Consider the following 18,057-nt stretch of genomic DNA (forward strand, 5'->3'; position numbering starts at 1 on the left):
ACTTCTTTTAGCTTTACAACTTCAAATGACTAGAAAAGAGAATTCACTTGGCCTAGTAGGGGTCTACTGTTTACTCGAGCCATAGAATCTGTGTTCACATGTTATTTTCTTGTGTTATATGTGTGTGTGAATTTCCTGAAGAACATTGGGCTGTCTGTTCTAGAAGCTGTGGGTTGGGCAGGTTCTCCACGAGGTAATAGTTGGGCAACAGTGCCATCTGCCCCTTTCTACAAGTCCAGCCTCCCCGTATATCACCTGTCATTTTTGATTTCCCCCCTCAGAATTTCTGCAGGCTCCTTTAAAAAGGAGAGGAGAAATTTATTATTAGGAAAAATAACACATCCCCCAGTGCTCCACTGAGAGAGGTCAGTGATTTGCACTGGCAGATTCTCAAAGGGATGTCAACTGATGCTTTTAACATAGCAGCCAGAAGTCTGGCCAGGTGCCTTAGGGAAAGTAGGAGCATCCGTATCGCAAAATGGTTAGAAAAGATAAAAAGAGAGCGCAGACAAAATGCCCACTCCTCCTCCTTCGCACACTCCAGCCATCCCCACTGTGGGCTGATCAGTGCATGGCCCTCGTGGTGAGGCACAGAGCTGCCCTGTAAACTTCTGGGTGAGCCTCGGCAGCACCCAGCAAGAATGGTGTTTGTCCTAAACTATGCTCAAGGTAACCACATGCTGATGTTTTTAAAAGTATCTTAAGAATTTTTGTCCTGTGACACTATTTTTGGTCCTCGTGTCTCTGAAGCTGTACATTCAGCTGGAACTATCTAATGCTTACCTCTTTTAGATTGTGTCTACACTGAGTTTCCTGTTTGGATTAGAATTTGTATAGTTCTGGGAACAGCACCAAATCACATTTTGAGCCTGTAAGTGGAAAATACCAGCTCATGATACCCTTGGGCCTAAGCTTGTGTCTACAAATAGCTTCTTTTTGTGGCAACAAATTAGTTCTGGGGTTTATTTTATTCTGCATTATTTCCGACGTCTGCCTCACTGCCTGAATCTGCTGAGTGATGGTCAAGTCCTTCATTTATCTTATGAGTAGATCTGGCCTGGAATTCTCCTCTTGCTGTGTGTCTTTTGACCTTCCTGATATGTCTTTGGATTTAAAATCTACTTGGTGTGCAAAGCCCCTCTGTGCAGTGTTATGTGGAGAGGTGCTATAGAAAGCAGATCCGTCATTTGGTAAATGGGGTTTTAGCAGAAACTCATGTTACTAAGGGGGAAATCAGGTTTAATTTTAAAGAAAGCATTTGACTATTTACTTACAAAGAATCCTGGATTTTCTTTTTTCCACAGCTACGAAGTTATCAGGTAATCTGCTGTGTGTGCAGTGACCACTCTGTGGCTCTTCTTCACCTGGAGGGGCGGAGGTGCCTCCTGAGTGCCCGGAAGCACCTTTTCCCTGTGAGGATGATAAAGTGGCATCCCGTTGAGAATTTTCTGATTGTTGGATGTGCAGATGACTCTGTTTACATCTGGGAAATTGAAACAGGTATATTGAAATTACACCTTTTTTTATCCTTTACGTATGTATGCATCAAAGCATTTGGCTGGGTGGAAAGTTCCAGAAAATACATGCGAATCCCTCACTTCCTTTTACCTTTGGTTGAGCTACACTTAAAGGCTTCGTTTGCAGGCATGTATGGAAAATAAACACCATGGCCCAAGTCAGACCCTGACCCACTGGTGATTAGCTGACGGAGCAGTGCACAGGACTGAGCCGGATATTTCTGGAAGCTATAAATAAATACATAAGTTATCTACTTTAATTATTAACAAGAGGGAAATTTAGTGTCCTACTATTAGTCTCAAATTATCATTGAATTCTGCCTTCTTCAGCATACTCACCATCTCAGCAACATTTTGAGCTAATTGATGATCAGTAATAATGGAATATAATTAATTACAAAACTCCAAAAAGTTGAGTCAGGGAAACTGAAAACTGAGTGGTTCAATTGAACTTTTGATGTCATAGCATAGAGAATATATAGTTTTAAGTTTTAAGTTTTTTTAAAAAAAGTTTTACTCTATAACTCTTAAGTTGAGAGCAACACATTTCAGGCAAATGCTGGGAACAAATCAAATACGGTGAAGTAATTAATGAATGTGAGTCAAGGGAGTGCACTGGAGAGTACATTTCACTGAAACCATTGCATGATTCGTATTGATTAATCCGTGGTGGTTTTATGTTGGGTGTTATTAACAGACTGGATAGTTTATAATGTTATGGTTTAGAGCCATACTTCACCAAAATAATTGCTATTTTCTTTATATTTGATGTTCGTGTGTTAATGATGATGACACACAGAGGATGCTACATAATATCACCTTACATTTGTCCTGCTTTGCAGCTTTGATGGGCTTTCATGCTCGTTTCCCATTAGACTATCACAATTTCTAGGGTAGATAGAAGAGGTATTTTTCCTCACTGTATCCATGAGGAATCTATAGGTCTGATTTGTAAATGTGTGAGATTACACACTAGCAAGTGGTGAGCCAATATGAGGCTCCCCATTGTTCTTTGCATATATTCACAGAACTAGAAGAGCTTTAGAATTCTTAGGTAATCTATCAACTAAGTGGTGTTTGAATATAATGGATAAAATGGGTTCTAATGCCTGGGCTTGCCTCCAGGACCTGCTAATGAAGAACTTATTACCTTGGACAAATAACTGGGCTTCACTGCATGTCAATTTCCTCATCTATGAAATGGGAGTAATAGTACTTATCTTCCCTTACATTAACGAATACCTAAAATGCTTGTAAACAGTGCCAAGTCTTAAGTAAGAGTTAACTATTTTAAATATTATCAAAAAAATGTTGCAAAATCTTGACTTTTGCTTGTGAAATCTGAATCTGTAAAACATATACCCTGACAAACATGTGCAACTACATTGTTTTTTAATGGTTACAATAGTATTTATTTAATTTTTTTATATTGGAGTATAGTTGATATAATAATGTGTTAGTTTCAGGTGTATAACAAAGTGGTTAAGTTGTATATATACATGCATCCATCCTTTTTCAAATTCTTTTCCCAATTAGGTTGTTACAGAATAATGAGCAGAGTTTCCTGTCCTATACAGTAGGTCCCTGTTGGTTATCCATTTTTTAAAAAGTACAACTGCATTGTTTTTAATTTTGAAATTTTAAATACTTGCTAATCAAACATATTTTCTCTTAGAAAACAGAGTCTAGGAAGAATTTTTAAAAATCTGTGTATTCATAAGTGTTTATGGTTCCATTGCCCCACCAGGATACCTTTCAAGCTATGCAACTTTTTATTTATTTCTTTTTGATGGGACAGGCAGTAACAAAGGGAAGAAAACCCACTAGTAGTTCTTGAAACCATATTTATTCCAACATTGTATTTTAATATTTATTTTTATGCTCCCCAAATATATAATCAAATGTAGAACAGTTGAAGAATAGAGAGAAACATAAAAAATGGAATCCTATCCCACTCCCTAAAGATAGCTGCTCCTAATATTTTGATCTACTTTCTATCAGACATCTTTCTATGTCAATAAACAGATGTCTGTATTGTATTTCAGTCATGGCCCTGGTCAGAAACTGAATTCAACCCAGGTGGGTAAAATGAAGAGACTGTAATGAAAGGACTCTGTAGAGGGATGTGGATAGGGATTAGGGAACAGACAAGGAATGGACATTGAGGCCGTTACCTGGACACTCGCAGTATCAGGAAGCTCTTACCATCTCTAGGGCTGAAGTGAATGATGAGAAAATAGTAGTACTGGAACTCAATTCAAGCTGAAGCCAAAGAGGCGTGATTACTCCCTGGGGTCATAGAGCTGCCTGGGTTTTGCTGGTGGCACTGGTGGTAAAGAACTGCCAGACAATGCAGGAGATGTAAGAGATGCAGGTTCGATCTTTGGATTGGGAAGATTCCCTGGAGAAGGGGATGCCAACCCCCTCCAGTGTTCTTCCCTGGAGAAACCCATGGACAGAGGAGCCTGGCAGGCTACAGTCCATAGGGTTGCAAAGAGTCAGACATGACTGAAGTGACCTAGCTTGCATGCATAGCACTCCCACCAGAAATTCAGTACTGAAACAAAGAGAGCTGGAGGAAATTCTCTTCTCTTTCCTTTTGCAGTCACCTTCATTAGTTTAATCCAACTGAAAGTCAGACAGGAAGGGCAGTTTTAGAAATCGGCCAAGGGCACAGAGCAAGACACAGAAGGGTATCGGAAGGATGGAGTGGGTTGACAAATGAACAATAATTGACATAGTGGCCATTATGGATATGCCATACTTTAACTCAGGAATCTCCTACAGTTGGTTATTTATATTTTTTTTCCTATAAAAAAGCTTGTTTTAAAATGGCCATATAAACTGATATGTGCACATTTAGTGCTCGATTAACTTATAGGATATTTGTTCCAAATGAAATTATGAGGCTATTTATCTCTTGCTAATCTGCAGTAATAGTTTATGAACTACCATAACTCATCTTAAGCTTATAACTCGTGAAAATTTGTCACCTATAATTATATCAGTGCCTTCATATTTGTGATGTGACTTTTTACTTTTTCAAAGCCTCTTCGGGTTGATAATCTTATTTGAGCCCCACAACACTCTGGAGACAGCTGACAGCTGAATTCCTTACCACACTCATTCCTTATGAATAAGTCTATGCTGTTCCTTTTAGTGTGTGTCTGGTATTGGCTTTGTTTTGAGCTGCCTTTAACCTCAGCAATTCCAATTTTGTTGAGAATTTAATGAACTACTTTTTCTTTCTCACACTGCATTTCATCTAGCTAATATACTTCCAATATGTTTATTCTACTTGATACTTATATTATCCTTTTCCTGTAAAGGTAGGAAAATTCAGGATCAGGAAGACTTTCCATTTACAGTTTCATAAAGTTAGGGGAGAAAAGTACCAGCTAGGACCAAAACAATTAGGCTGAAAAATGGTCTATGAGGGCCTAGAATATGCTTGTTCACTGACAGGCCTAGCACATGAATGAATGGATGAACCAACCTAAGTGTTCTTGGACTTCAATAGATTGAGTACAAATGAGTTCATCTTACCATTGGCCAGTTGTGGTGGCTCTTAGATCCTGGCTGCCCAACTGTAGATAGATCCTTAGCTTTCTCCTCCAAGTCTTCCCTAGGGGTTTTGAAATTCACAGCACATGCCTCACTTCCTTTTGTAGAAGTCTGTATATTTTCTACACCAGCCAACTTTTCTTATTTTTATCCTTTTAGTTGTGCAAAAACTTCATTCTATGTGTGAACAGACCTATTCTCTGCTCCATTTCTCAAGCACTCTGCCTCCTCTGAATACATGGAGAAGGAATAAATTGACACTCAGGCATTTATCAGATCTTTCAGCACTAGAGCAACTCCAGAGAGCCCTAGAAAGAAAAATAGGAGGTGTCAGTGGGATACGGATTTGGGGGAAAGATACCTAGAAATAAAAGGCAAAGGAAAGGGAGTAAAACCAAAAGTAATTAATTCTCAACTGCACCACAAGCCCAGGGGTGGGGTATAGATTAGGCCCTGTGTCACCTTACTCCAGTTGTGGAGGACAGGATATGAGACTAGTTCTTCACAGATACTTTATAACAATCTATTCTCACTTTATTCATGAGATGTATTTATTCACTGATTTATTCTCTCTGGTAGAATGCACAGGCATATTCTAGAGCCATGTACCACCCATGCCTATCTTATCTTGAAATCGTCAGAGGTATATCTTTTCAGTGACAGGTGGCATAGTCAGATATGTAACAGGGAAAAGTGTGGGATCATAGGTGGGCATGCTTGTCTCATGGGAGAAGCAAACAATCAGAGCAGAGTATTTATGCAGCAGTGGGGGCCCTTGTCTTCTGGATAAAAGTACAGCGCTGCCAGGTTGGGAGTGATGAGGACATCCAGTTTTGCTTATTGATCTGCCGGATGTCCCATGATGTTTAGGCCTGATTAGGAAGGGAAAAAATTGGAGATGTCATTTTGATTAATATTTGAGCTCTCACATTGTGTTTGGCACTGACAACTCTGGGCAGTTTTGTCACTCTCATTGCTATGAGATACAATAGGGATAATGTAATACTGATTTTTTTTCTCCCTAAAATACACACCAGAAATAAATCTCAGCTGCAAGTTCATTTTTCTTTTAAGAATTGAATTTACATTAATTCTGAGGACTTTTCTGTTTATAGCAATGGATTTACATAATAGAAAACTTGTGTAATGAATTTGTGTTATTAAATGTAAATATTATGATTATTATCGAAGGTCTTCTGTTAAGCTTATGGCCTGTGTTAAGAAATATGCTATATTAAACAACTGAATGTTTTTGTGTGTGGGAAAGATAAAGTCATATTTGCTTGAAAGTAAAACATTTATTGATAAGATAGGTCAAGAAAACTTTATCTGTAAAGGGTTGGGCAGTTAATATTCTAAGCTTTCTGATTCATATGGTCTCTGTTGCAGCTACTGAACTCTGCCGTCATATGTAGCACAGAGGCCATTGATAATACATAAAGGAGTGGGGTGGGGGGCTGTGTTCCAATAAACATTTATTTACAAAAGTAGATGACAGGCTGAATTTGCCTTACAGCGGCAGTTTGGAGAAATGTCTGTTTATGTCCTTTGCCACTTGGTGGGATTTTGTTTGCTTTCTTCCTGTTTTTCCATATTTCTGATTTATTTGTAATGACAAGGGTTGCTTGTGTAATAATGAATGAAAGAATCAGGATAAAGCCTGGATGTGGCTGCACAGAGGCCTCTTTGGAACCCTTTGAAGGCAAAGCCACTAGTTCTTTTAAAGATCATTATTTTCACAACTTATTCTGAAGCAGTTTATAATTTTAATTTATCATATTTCACCAACTCTGTATGGTTAAACCCATTTTGCTAAGGAGGAAATGGAACATAGAGAACTTTTGAGTCTGAAGCTCCCCAGGCTGAGTGTTGGGCACTTGCACTGTGGTGTGCTTGTCTTTTGTTCTCGTGTGTTCTTCACTGTACTGTACAGCAGAAGCACCTTCTGCAGATGGAGGTCAGCTTTCTGAGGCTGTCAAGCAGAGGATTAAATAAGAAAAACTCAGAAGAAAAGAAGTGGCTACCAGGAAACCCAGCAATGATCTCCTGAAGGAGAGGAATTCTGGCTATCTCTCAGTGCCCGGCTCTCAATTTACACACGGTTCTAACAGCCCTGGTCATCTGATTTCTCAGATGACAGATTAGAAATAGCAAATTGCAAGTGGGGAGACTGTTAGTGGCAGGAACTCTGATAGCAGAAGCGATAGCTGACAGGAGGGCAGGAGAAGCACACGTAGGAGTCACTGCTCAGGGCAGTCTTTCTTGTGCTGCTGGGAAGACGGTCATCCAAAAAAAAAAATATGCTGAAATCATTTCCCTTGTTCAGGAAGCTCTTAGATATGCTTGCACAGTTTATGGGCAACTGCCAGTCCCCTCCTGTGACTCCTGCTGGGACCTAGGCTTTCTCTTTCCCAGGCACTGGCTTCAGGAAGAATATCTAAAGGTATTATATCCAAGGTGGATTCCAAACCTAAGGACATCTCAAGAACAGTTTGGGGCCTAGGGTTCAAGGCCAGTGAGTGGGTAGAGCTGAGAGTCCCTGTGAATCTGTTTTTGTTAGTTTCTTCTTATGTCTTCTCAGTAATGTGAGCTGTGTGACCTTGAGCAGGAAGCTTTACTCTGGCAGCATGGCCTGAGGATCCAGCCTCTAGTTATGACATGGTTTCTGTGGGAAAACACACTTTGAGTTTTAAAACCGTCTTATAAACAGACAATGGGAACAAAGCCTATGAATATGAAATTAAGGAAGTAAGGAAGAAGACAGTGCATTTCAGAGTTATTTTCACCACAGGTGTTAAATTTCCTCTCTCTTAATTTCTTAGTGAAATTAGTAGCAGCTAGCTATAAAAGTATCCATCTACTATGATGCCATATAAATGATACATTTGTTCTTCCGTGGTTTCAAAGTACAAGAAGAAAAGAAAATTTTAAAACTAAAACTCTTAAGAAAGATAAGATGAGGTTTGTCAAGTAATAGTAATAGGACATATTTTTAGAAAACAACCAATGTTTAATCTACTATAGATCTGAGTTTGCTTTAGTTGTTTTGGATGAGGCTATATAGATATATGTAAAACACAGTTTCCCAGATATAGGTAGTCATATTTTCCCTAACACAATAGAATCATGTGTCTAAATTCCTACTTTGCCACTCCAGAATATCACACAAGGTCACTACCTGGAGAAATAATTTTCCAGTCCAAAAGTTTTAGTTGGTTTTCTTCTTTTGTAGTATATAGTATATTTAGTTGATGTTAGCTGCTAAGTCGTGTCCAAATCTTTTGCTACCCCATGGACTATAGCCCACCAGCCTCTTCTGTCCATGGAGTTTCCCAGGCAAGAAATACTGAAGTGGGTTGCCATTTCTGTCTCCAGGGGATCTTCCCAACCCAAGGATCAAACCTGCGTCTCCAGTACTGGCAGGTGGATTCTTTACCACTGAGCTACCAGGGGAACCCTACTATATTTAGTATATAGTATGTAAAATAAAGCTTTCCTTGTGGCTCGGCTGGTAAAGAATCTGCCTGCAATGTGGGAGACCTGGGTTTGATCCTAAAAATTTACAATTCCACTAGTTACCAACTATAGCATTCTGAGGGGCAGTGTTGCTCGGTTTTCTCATCAAGGTCACCCCTTTGTAGATAAGAGGTAAAGTTATGTTGTGCCAACTGCCTTGTCAGCACAACCAGAGTATGACTTTCATTATTTGCATTTTAAGGGTAGGTTTTGGGTATGCAGCATCCGGCAGGCAGTAGTCTCTCTGATATGTCATTTTCTCAGAGCCACATTATTTTGTTGTGCTATATTACAGATGGAACCCTCTTGGGATGATTGTTTTTGGAAAAGAAAAATAGGATACGTTAAAGTACAGGGTGGGCTTTTTTCCTATATCACCTTTTCCAAGCCCTTTTCTTCTTTATTACAACAATTACTGATGTTATTACTCAACATGTATTTTTAGTTTCCTGCCTATTTTGGGGGGAATCTTTATTTCTTCTTTCTTGGTTCTATTTACCACAGCTACACTATAATTTGAGATTTTGATTCAGGTAGTATTGTGTGCAAGAGTGTGCAATTTCTTATGTACATGCTTGTGCATATGGACTTTGTCAGGACTTTAGCTACTAAATAGTTGCACATTTGTCAAAATTCAACATCTTGAGTAGAAATTAGTGTCTATGAGCCCTGAGATTCGTACTGCTTAGTTTGAATCTTGTTCTACTCTTTCCAATTCTTATTATCCCAATCAACTTTTAACTCCTCAAAAACTTACCATCTCTTAATGGTAGTTAACACTGAATAAACATTAAGTATTACTTATGATAAATCCTTCATGTATTACTGTACTATTTTATACAGAAAGTTTCTCTGTTTCTCCTTCTTTATCTTCCTATCACCACTCTAGTTTAGCTCAACAGTTATATCTTATTCTGATGAAGGGCATACCACTCTGAAGGGATACTAGAATTTTCACACATGGTCTTCCAATAAAATCATGAAAAGTTCATCCCTTTGAAACAATTTGAAAAAATAGAGGACAACATACAGGCACATAGTTTATGGATTACACTAAAGGCTTGAAAGTGCTACAAGTATTCTAAGCTGTTAACTGAAGGCAGGGTAAAGGCAAGTTAGTGTAGAGGAGAGTTTTGCTATTTGTTCTCATAGCAAATATAATTTTGTATCTAAAATTTAAGGGTTAACATATGCCCTCTTCAATAGCCTAAAACACCCAAAAGGACAAGAACTGTGTCTGTCAATGTTCACTGTTCTGTTCTAGGAACAGCATAGCACTTGACACATGGGACAAAATTAGCAAATATCTGTCGAGTTTTATTAAAATGTTTAAAAATATTTTGCTTCTGTATACAATATGCTGTGGGCTTCCTAAGTGGCTCAGTACTAAAGAATCTGCCTGCCAAGCAGGAGATCTGAGTTTGATCCCTGGGTCAGGAAGGTTCTCTGGAGAAAGAAATGGCAACCCACTCCAATATTTCTTTCCTGGCAAATCCCATGGACAGAGGAGCCTGGCAGACTATAGTCCATGGGGTCACAAAGAGCTGGACACAACTTAGAGACTAAACAACAGCAGCATCAACATGCTGCTAAACAGCCAATGGATCCCTGAATAAAAAGTGCCTGAAGGTATTATAAGCACTTTTATTTTCAGAGAGAAAGTTAAAAAGATACCTAGAGATAAATGAAAATGAAAACATGATGATCCAGAAACCTATGGGATGCAGCAAAAGCAGCTGTAAGAGGGAAGTACAGCCTTACAAGTTTACCTCAGCAAAGAAAAAACCTCACATGAATAACCTAAACTCACACCAGGATGAGGTAGAGACAGAGGAGCAACAGCTCAGAGTTAGTAGAAGGCAAGAAATCATAAAGATCAGAGAAAATATAAAATAGAGACTAAAAAAAAATAGAAAAGATAAGTGAAACTAAAAGCTGGTTCTTTGAAATGATAAACCACCAATATTCATAGCAGCATTATTTACAACTGCCAAGCAACCTAAGTGTCCATTAACAGATAAATGGAGAAATAAGAGGTGGTATATATATACAAAATGGAATACTACTTGGCCATAAAAAGAATGGAATTTTGCCATTTGCAACAACATTGATAGAATTAGGGGCTTCCCTAATGGCTCAGTGATAAAGACTCCACCTGCCAATGCAGGAGACACAGATTTGATCTCTAGTTTGGGAAGATCCCATGGAGAAGGAAATGGCAACCCACCCCAGTATCCTTGCCTGAAAAATCCCATGGACAGGGGAGCCTGGTGGGCTGCAGTCCATGTGGTTGCAAAGAGCTGGACACAACTTAGTGACTGAGCAGGTAGGCATGGATCAACTTAGAGGATATTATACCAAGTGAAATAAGTTAGAGAAAGAGAAATATTGTATGGTTATTCCACACATGTGGAATCTAAAAGAAACAGACTCATAGCTATAGTGAACAAACTAGTAGTTACCAGTGGGGAGAGAGAAGGATGGAGGGGCAACATAGGGATTGAGAATTATGAGATACAAACTATTATGTATAAAATAAGCTAATGGATTTATTGCTCAACACAGGGCCTATAGCCAATATTTTATAATAACTTGATATAAATGAGTATAATCTTTAAATATTGTGAGTTACTATACTGTACACCTGTAACTTATATATTGATAATATTGTATATCAACTATACCTCAGTAAAAAGGCAAAAAAAAAAATCTATGGCTAGTAAAAAAGAATTCTGAAGAAATTTGGATAAGATAGATTTAAAAACTCTTCTGGGAAAAATTTTAAAGTGTAGCTTCTTTAAGCATTATTTTTCCATATGACTCATTATTCACTCCTAATGTATCAAACTAACGTTACTGCCTTATATTTAGAGACAGAAAATTCTGCCACTTTTAGTTTGTGCACTTTCTGGCAAATCACAAATTGATCAGTCTTAGTTTCCTCATGGTAATGATGATAATACAATGTTGTAGAAGAGATGGGATAAGTTAATGTATGTAAGATTACTGGCTTTATTTTTATTAATTAACCACTCATGTATGTGCATATTGCACATACATATATTTGTATATTACATATATATCTATATATCTATTCCTATCACTTTATCTACACACACCACACACACACATATATACACACATACCACATGGTTGCATTAATAAAAAAGTAACTGGAGCAACGAAAGAAAAGTAAATTGGAACTCATAAAAATTAAAAACTTTTGTCCGTCTAAGGACATTATGAAGTATGTGAAAAGACAGCCTACAGAATGGTAAAACTTATTTGCAAATCATATATCTCATAAATGTTTAATATCCAGAATGTATAAAGAATTTTTACAATACAACAAAAAGATAAAAGATCAAGTTTTAAAAGGACAAAGACTTGAATAGGTATTCCTTCAAATAAGATATGCAAATTGTGAAAAAGCACATGGAAAGATTACCAATATGTTAGCCATCAGGGAAATGGAAATCAAAATCACAATGAAATATCACACTACATTCACATTTATAATCAAAAAATGAAAAATAACAAATCTGCCAAGGGTACAGAGACATAGGAAACTTCATTGCCTTTATTGTTTCCCTTATTACTTGCTATCTTTCAAGGTTTTAAGTAAAGAAAATACTTGCAATAATCAATTTTAGCTTATTCCTGCAGTCTGATTACATTTTGGATCAAGTGCAGGCTGGATATGTTAGTTCCAAATCTGCATTTAATGTTCTCAGGGGCTATTCTATAGCAAGAGAGAGGAACACATCAGGAATGTTGCTCTGTGGCTCTTCCTTAACTTGGCCCCTTTGGCAAGCATTTTATATGAATGCTTGGAACATTAGTGGGTTTCACAGCTGCCAAGTTTGGTGAAATAAACCCAAAGGAGCCATCTGCCCCTCCCCATGCTGCCTTCTTTCAATTCCCTAACAACTTCTCAGTAGCCAGCTGCCACGGAAACGATTGGAAAAACAAGACTCAGTGGACTGTAATGATTGTTATTCTCTGGGAAAGTAGGTTCTCTGATTTGGCTGAGAGATAAAGGATATTGAATGCACTTGATTCATCTGGGGCATCAATAATATCCAACTTCTACCATTAACTTACTTGTTAGGATTTGATAGGAAAGGTCTTTTGTGTTTCCAGGGTTGAATCTGGTGAAAACAAATCTAAAGGTCAAGTCCTTGTCTTCGGTGGTGGGCAGGAAATTTGACTATGGGAATGCTGTCAGATTTTATCTTGTGTGATATAAAAAATGTTGGCTGCTAATCTCAGCCTTTTCAAAAGTATTGGACTTTTGGCCTATCATTTTTTCCCTTTCACATTCAACTGCAGGTAGATTCCATCCACTCTAGGCCAAAGAGTCAGAGAAATAGGAACGCCACTGAGGAACCCAGGGTGTCATCTTACGGTTTGTCCTTTGAGGGGATAGCAAACTGTTTCACTAACTTCACTTAAAGGAATTGTACTGTATGCTGATAGATCAACATTGAGAACCAGGAAAAGAACTGGAGTAAGAAGGCTTGACAAGACAATTTACTTTTCATTCATGATTTGCACTGAATTTGGTTATCATACTTTCCTTACTTCCAGAAGTGTCAACTGTAAGTCTAGTTAGGATTAACACATTGTACATGTTTCTTATTTTATGTCATTTATCTTTAAAACACATTCTACGTTTGGTCTGTTAATGAGACTATCCCTCATCAATGATTTTACAAAGCAAGTTGTGCTTTTCTTAATACTGAGTTTAAAAGAATCTTTAATACATCATAATCTAATAATATATAAATAAACAGCAAAACTGGGAGTTTGGAATCAGATGACTTAGTTTATCTGCACAGATACAAGGAAAGGTCAAATGTATGATCCAATATCCAATACTATAGAAAACTGAGCACCCTACCAACTTATATGAGAAAATATCTTTTTCACTAGTTTTGGCCTCCTGTGTGTGGGTTCAGTAGCTCAGTCCTATTCAACTCTTTGCAGCCCCTTAGACTGTAGCCTGCCAGGCTCTTTTGTCGAATCTTATTTTACATTTCCAGAATACTGGAGCGGATTGCCCATTTCCTACTCCAGGGGATCTTCCTGACCTAGGGATCAAGCCCTTATCACTTGTGTCTCCTGCAGTACCACCTGGGAAGTCCCTCTGGCCAACTAGCTATCAATTATTTTGAATAGAGGTCTCCATTCTTCTAGTCACAATTTAAAATCTAAAAGCTCTGAAAACAAAATTTTTATTTTTTTAATTAGTTTGTGGTAAGGCAACAAAATCAAACCTTAATTAACATGTTATTTATTTCACAAAGTGCAAGTATTCTTTTTTTTTTGTAGATACATGGCATGTTTTATTACTGTCTGCTCTTCCATACTCTGCTATAGCTGTTATACAATATACATTTGTGCATTAGCTTCTCTCTGCAAAATCTGAAAAATTCTGAGTTCTGAAACACTATGGTCTAAACATTTTGAATAAGGAATTGTATTATCTCTTTCTGTCATTCTCCCCAAAGCAATTGATGCATGCTTGCATGCAAAGTCGCTTCAGTTGTGTCCGACTCTTTGCAACACTATGGACTGTAGCCTGCCAGGATCCTCTGTCCATGTGATTCTCCAGGCAAGAATACTGGAGTGGGTTGCCATGCTCTCCTCCAGGAGATTTTCCTAACCCAGGGATCGAACCCACATTTCTTACATCTGTCAGCATAGGCAGGCAGGTTCTTTACCACGAGCGCCACAAAGTAATTGATGTTTTCCACAAAATGCCATGTGTTTTGTTGCCTCCCATTTATTTAACACATTTTAATCTGGCTCTGCCTCCACTGTTTTAATGTAACTTTTCTTGACGTTACCTCGATGATGGCAGGTACTTGTCTGCAGTCACTGCCATTTGAGTCCTTCTCTTTTCTCTCTCCATCCTCAGCCTCACATTAATCTGTCTTCTCTTGATGGCCAAGAGCCCCTTTTTCCCAGCTATTTCTGTATGCTCTCTCTCTATTGTTTCCTGGACCTGTTCTCAGTGTCCTTCTCTTTTTGTTTGCATTTTCCTTGGGCAATCTCACCAATGCAGATGCTTTTTTGTGTATGGTGAGATATACATAACATAAATTTTACCATTTGAATTATTCTGAAGTACATTTACATTGTTGTACAGCCATCATCGCCATCTTGGGAACATTTTCATCTTCCCCAAATGAAACCCATAAAAAATAAGTCCTCATTCTCCCCTCCCCGCAGCCCTTGGCAAACACCTTTGTACTTTCTGTCACTATGAATTTGAATTTGACTACTTTAGGTACCTTATATACGTGGAATCGGCACAGTATTCGTCCTTTTATGACTGGCTTACTTCACTTAGCATAATGCCCCCAAGATTCATCCGTGTTGTAGCATGTATCAGAATATCCTCTTTTTAAGGCTGAATAATGCTTCCTTAATGTTTTCTAATTCAGAACTGGGTAGGACAAAAGTTGATGCCAGAAAGCTTATCTATATTCTGTGAGATTCCTTCCACTGTATAAGGTGTATCCAACTACATACAAATCACCTAGAGGAAGTGGCAGCAGATTATAAATTATAGAAACAGTGATGCTGGTGAGAAGAATAGGATAAAATGCTCTGGCTAAAGAATAAGGAAAAGGAAATGGTTCTATAGAGTTAAGAACCCACCGAAAAACACTATTAACTTATCTCAGTAATTCCAAAGGGCATTACTGCTTCTTAACCTCAAGACTGTCAACAGTGTCTAGTGATGAACTTGGATCATCTGAAAGATAAGCTACATTCTGCATTTATTTTGTAAGTCTCCAGTAAATCATGGAATTATATAGTATACTTCAGAAGTAGAAAAATATTTAAAAACAAGATACTTTAAAGCCAGATGGATTGGAATCTTCATCATCTCTTACATGACCTGTTGAAGACTTTCCTGACTACCTCACCGGTCAAACACTTTCTTCAATTGTCTTCTCCTTATTTAGTTTAAACTTAGCCCCGAAGATGCCATTCCTCATGGTCTGTGGTGGAAATGTAACACCACTCCTCGGCATTCTTCTTGCCTTTCCTAGCTTTTAGTCAAAATACCTTCCCTAACCACTTCCTCAACCACAGGACACACAAATACCCTGAAACTTATCCTTTTTCAACCTCAGTTTTGTGTACCTTCCTGCATTAAGAATTAAATAAGATGTGTATTAAGTGCTAAGCAAAGCTGAAAATATACTCAATTAATGATAGCTAATGGCAATTTTAATGAAGATGATAAGGAGAAAAAATATATTTTATGTATAGTTCCTTCTGAAATAATTGAGAGCTTTAAAAGGCATTGTTTTAAAAGATTTTTTAAAAATATGAACCATTTAAAAAGTCTTATTGAATTTGTTACAATATTGCTTCTGTTTTATGTTTTGGTTTTTGGGCCATGAGGCATATGGGATCCCAGCTCCCTGACCAAGGTTCAAACCCTCACACCCTGCCCTGGATGGCAAAGCCCCAAACACTGAACCGTCAGGAAAGTCCCAGGCAATTTTTGAGGTGTATATTAAAGCTCAATCTCACCTATTTAGTGAATCTCTTCATGGTTCCTAATACTCAGAGAATGAGGGTAGAAGGGAGTTATTAAAAAGTATGAAATGTCTAGCCAGGCTTCATGGTTGTTTTTATGACTTTACACAGTTATGTATTTAGTTATTTATTTTGCTTAAGAAGCAGACTTCCACTTGTAAGATAGTGGAAACAACAACAACAAAATCTGAAATCTAAATCTGTCTGAAGTAAAAGTACGGCCACAAGTACTACTTGCATTAGTTCCCTGCTGCCGCGTAAGAGATCACCGTGGATTCAGCAACTTGAAACAACACCCATTCATTAACTCACAGTTCTGTAAGTCCAGGTTCAACCAGGTTCTCTGCTTAGGCTTGAGGTTGCATTAGTTCCCTGCTGCCGCGTAAGAGATCACCGTAGATTTAGCAACTTGAAACAACACCCATTCACTAACTCTCAGTTCTCTAAGTCCAGGTGAGCTCAACCAGGTTCTCTGCTTAGACTTGAATTCAAGGTTCAGCCAACTGGACTGTGAACTGGAGGCTTTTAGGAAGAATTCCATTCTATGCTCATTCAGTCCTGGGCAAATTTTAGTTCTTTGTGGTTACAGGTCTGAGGTTCTTTGCTAGCTGTAGGTGCTGTTACTCCTCCAGGCCACTCCCTGATTCTTCTTCCTGGTTTCCTCTATCTTCAAAGTCATCACTGGATGCTTGGAGCTGGTGCACTGGGACGACCCAGAGGGATGGTATGAGGAGGGAGGAGGGAGGAGGGTTCAGGATGGGGAACACATGTATACCTGTGGCGGATTCATTTTGATATTTGGCAAAACTAATACAATTTGTAAAGTTTAAAAATAAAATAAAATTAAAAAAAACAACAACACTAGCAGGTCATAGATATACTTCAAAGCCTTTAGATATAAATTTGACTAATTAGAATAATATTCTAGCTAGAAGAAAAATTCTAAAGAATTCTAAAGTTTGAAAGTTGCATCTACCGTATTTTCTTAAACTATGCCTCAGATTCAGTGTACAACCAGTTGTTTTTTATATGTTTTGTATTTGCTACAGCAAAATTGCTGCAATAAATGTCTTTAATATACACTCTTAGAGAAAAAAAAATCTTGTAATGACTTATAATGGAAAAGAATCTTAAAAAAAAAAAATCACTTTGCTGTACACCTGAAACTAAAACACTGTAAATCAACTGTATTCCAAAAACATTTTTTAAAATAAACAGAAAAGTTATCTAAAAAATAAAGTCAGATGGTTCTAGTAAATGAGAATTAATATAACCTCTAGCCCAAATTTTCCCTAAATCTCCTACATACCTATAGGCTTCTCAGACATCCTACGGTACAGACACCATCAGTTCAGAGAACTAAAGCCAGAGGGAATGGAAACTCATTTCTTGCAAATGTGTTTGGCCAAAGAGAACATGACAAAAAAAAATTACTCTAAGTTGTGCAACTGCCATCCTACAAATATTTTGTTTGTGTGTTTTTGCTGAGCATTGAAGATGGCTTCTTGTTTATTGGTCTTCACAGGCACACCACATGGGGCCAGCCTTAAAGTTTTAATGGCATAATTTTGAAATATAGAGATGGAGGATCATGCTCCTAGTAAAATAAGAGCAAAACTTTAAAAAAAAATGACACTTTGCTTCCTTCTTATGCTTTTAAATATCTCTGATGTACCCCTCTCCTATCAGCTGGAGAAAAATTGCTATTCGGCCTGGCCCACTTGAATAATCTCCCTATTTTAAGGTCTGCAAATTAGAAACTTTAATTATATATGCATTGTTACTTTTTGCCATGTAACAACATAATCACTGAAGTGCTGTAATTGTATTCACAAGGGAAAGATTCACTTAAGGATGAGGTTATTGGGGATTATTCGTAGAATTCTACCTGTCATAT

The 18,057-nt window shown here is 37.8% G+C and overlaps 1 protein-coding gene across 1 annotated transcript in view; it reads left to right on the forward strand.

The window, feature by feature from the left end:
- The window catches only part of WDR72 (WD repeat domain 72), a 226,498-nt gene that overhangs the window by 56,666 nt on the left and 151,775 nt on the right, over positions 1 to 18,057 (forward strand). Inside the window, exon 13 of the mRNA XM_061431240.1 lies at positions 1,305 to 1,500. Coding sequence (XP_061287224.1) covers positions 1,305 to 1,500 — 196 coding nt within the window. The remainder of the gene's footprint in view (positions 1 to 1,304; positions 1,501 to 18,057) is intronic.

Source organism: Bos javanicus, chromosome 10 (assembly GCF_032452875.1).
Source record: "Bos javanicus breed banteng chromosome 10, ARS-OSU_banteng_1.0, whole genome shotgun sequence".
Classification (NCBI taxonomy): domain Eukaryota; kingdom Metazoa; phylum Chordata; class Mammalia; order Artiodactyla; family Bovidae; genus Bos; species Bos javanicus.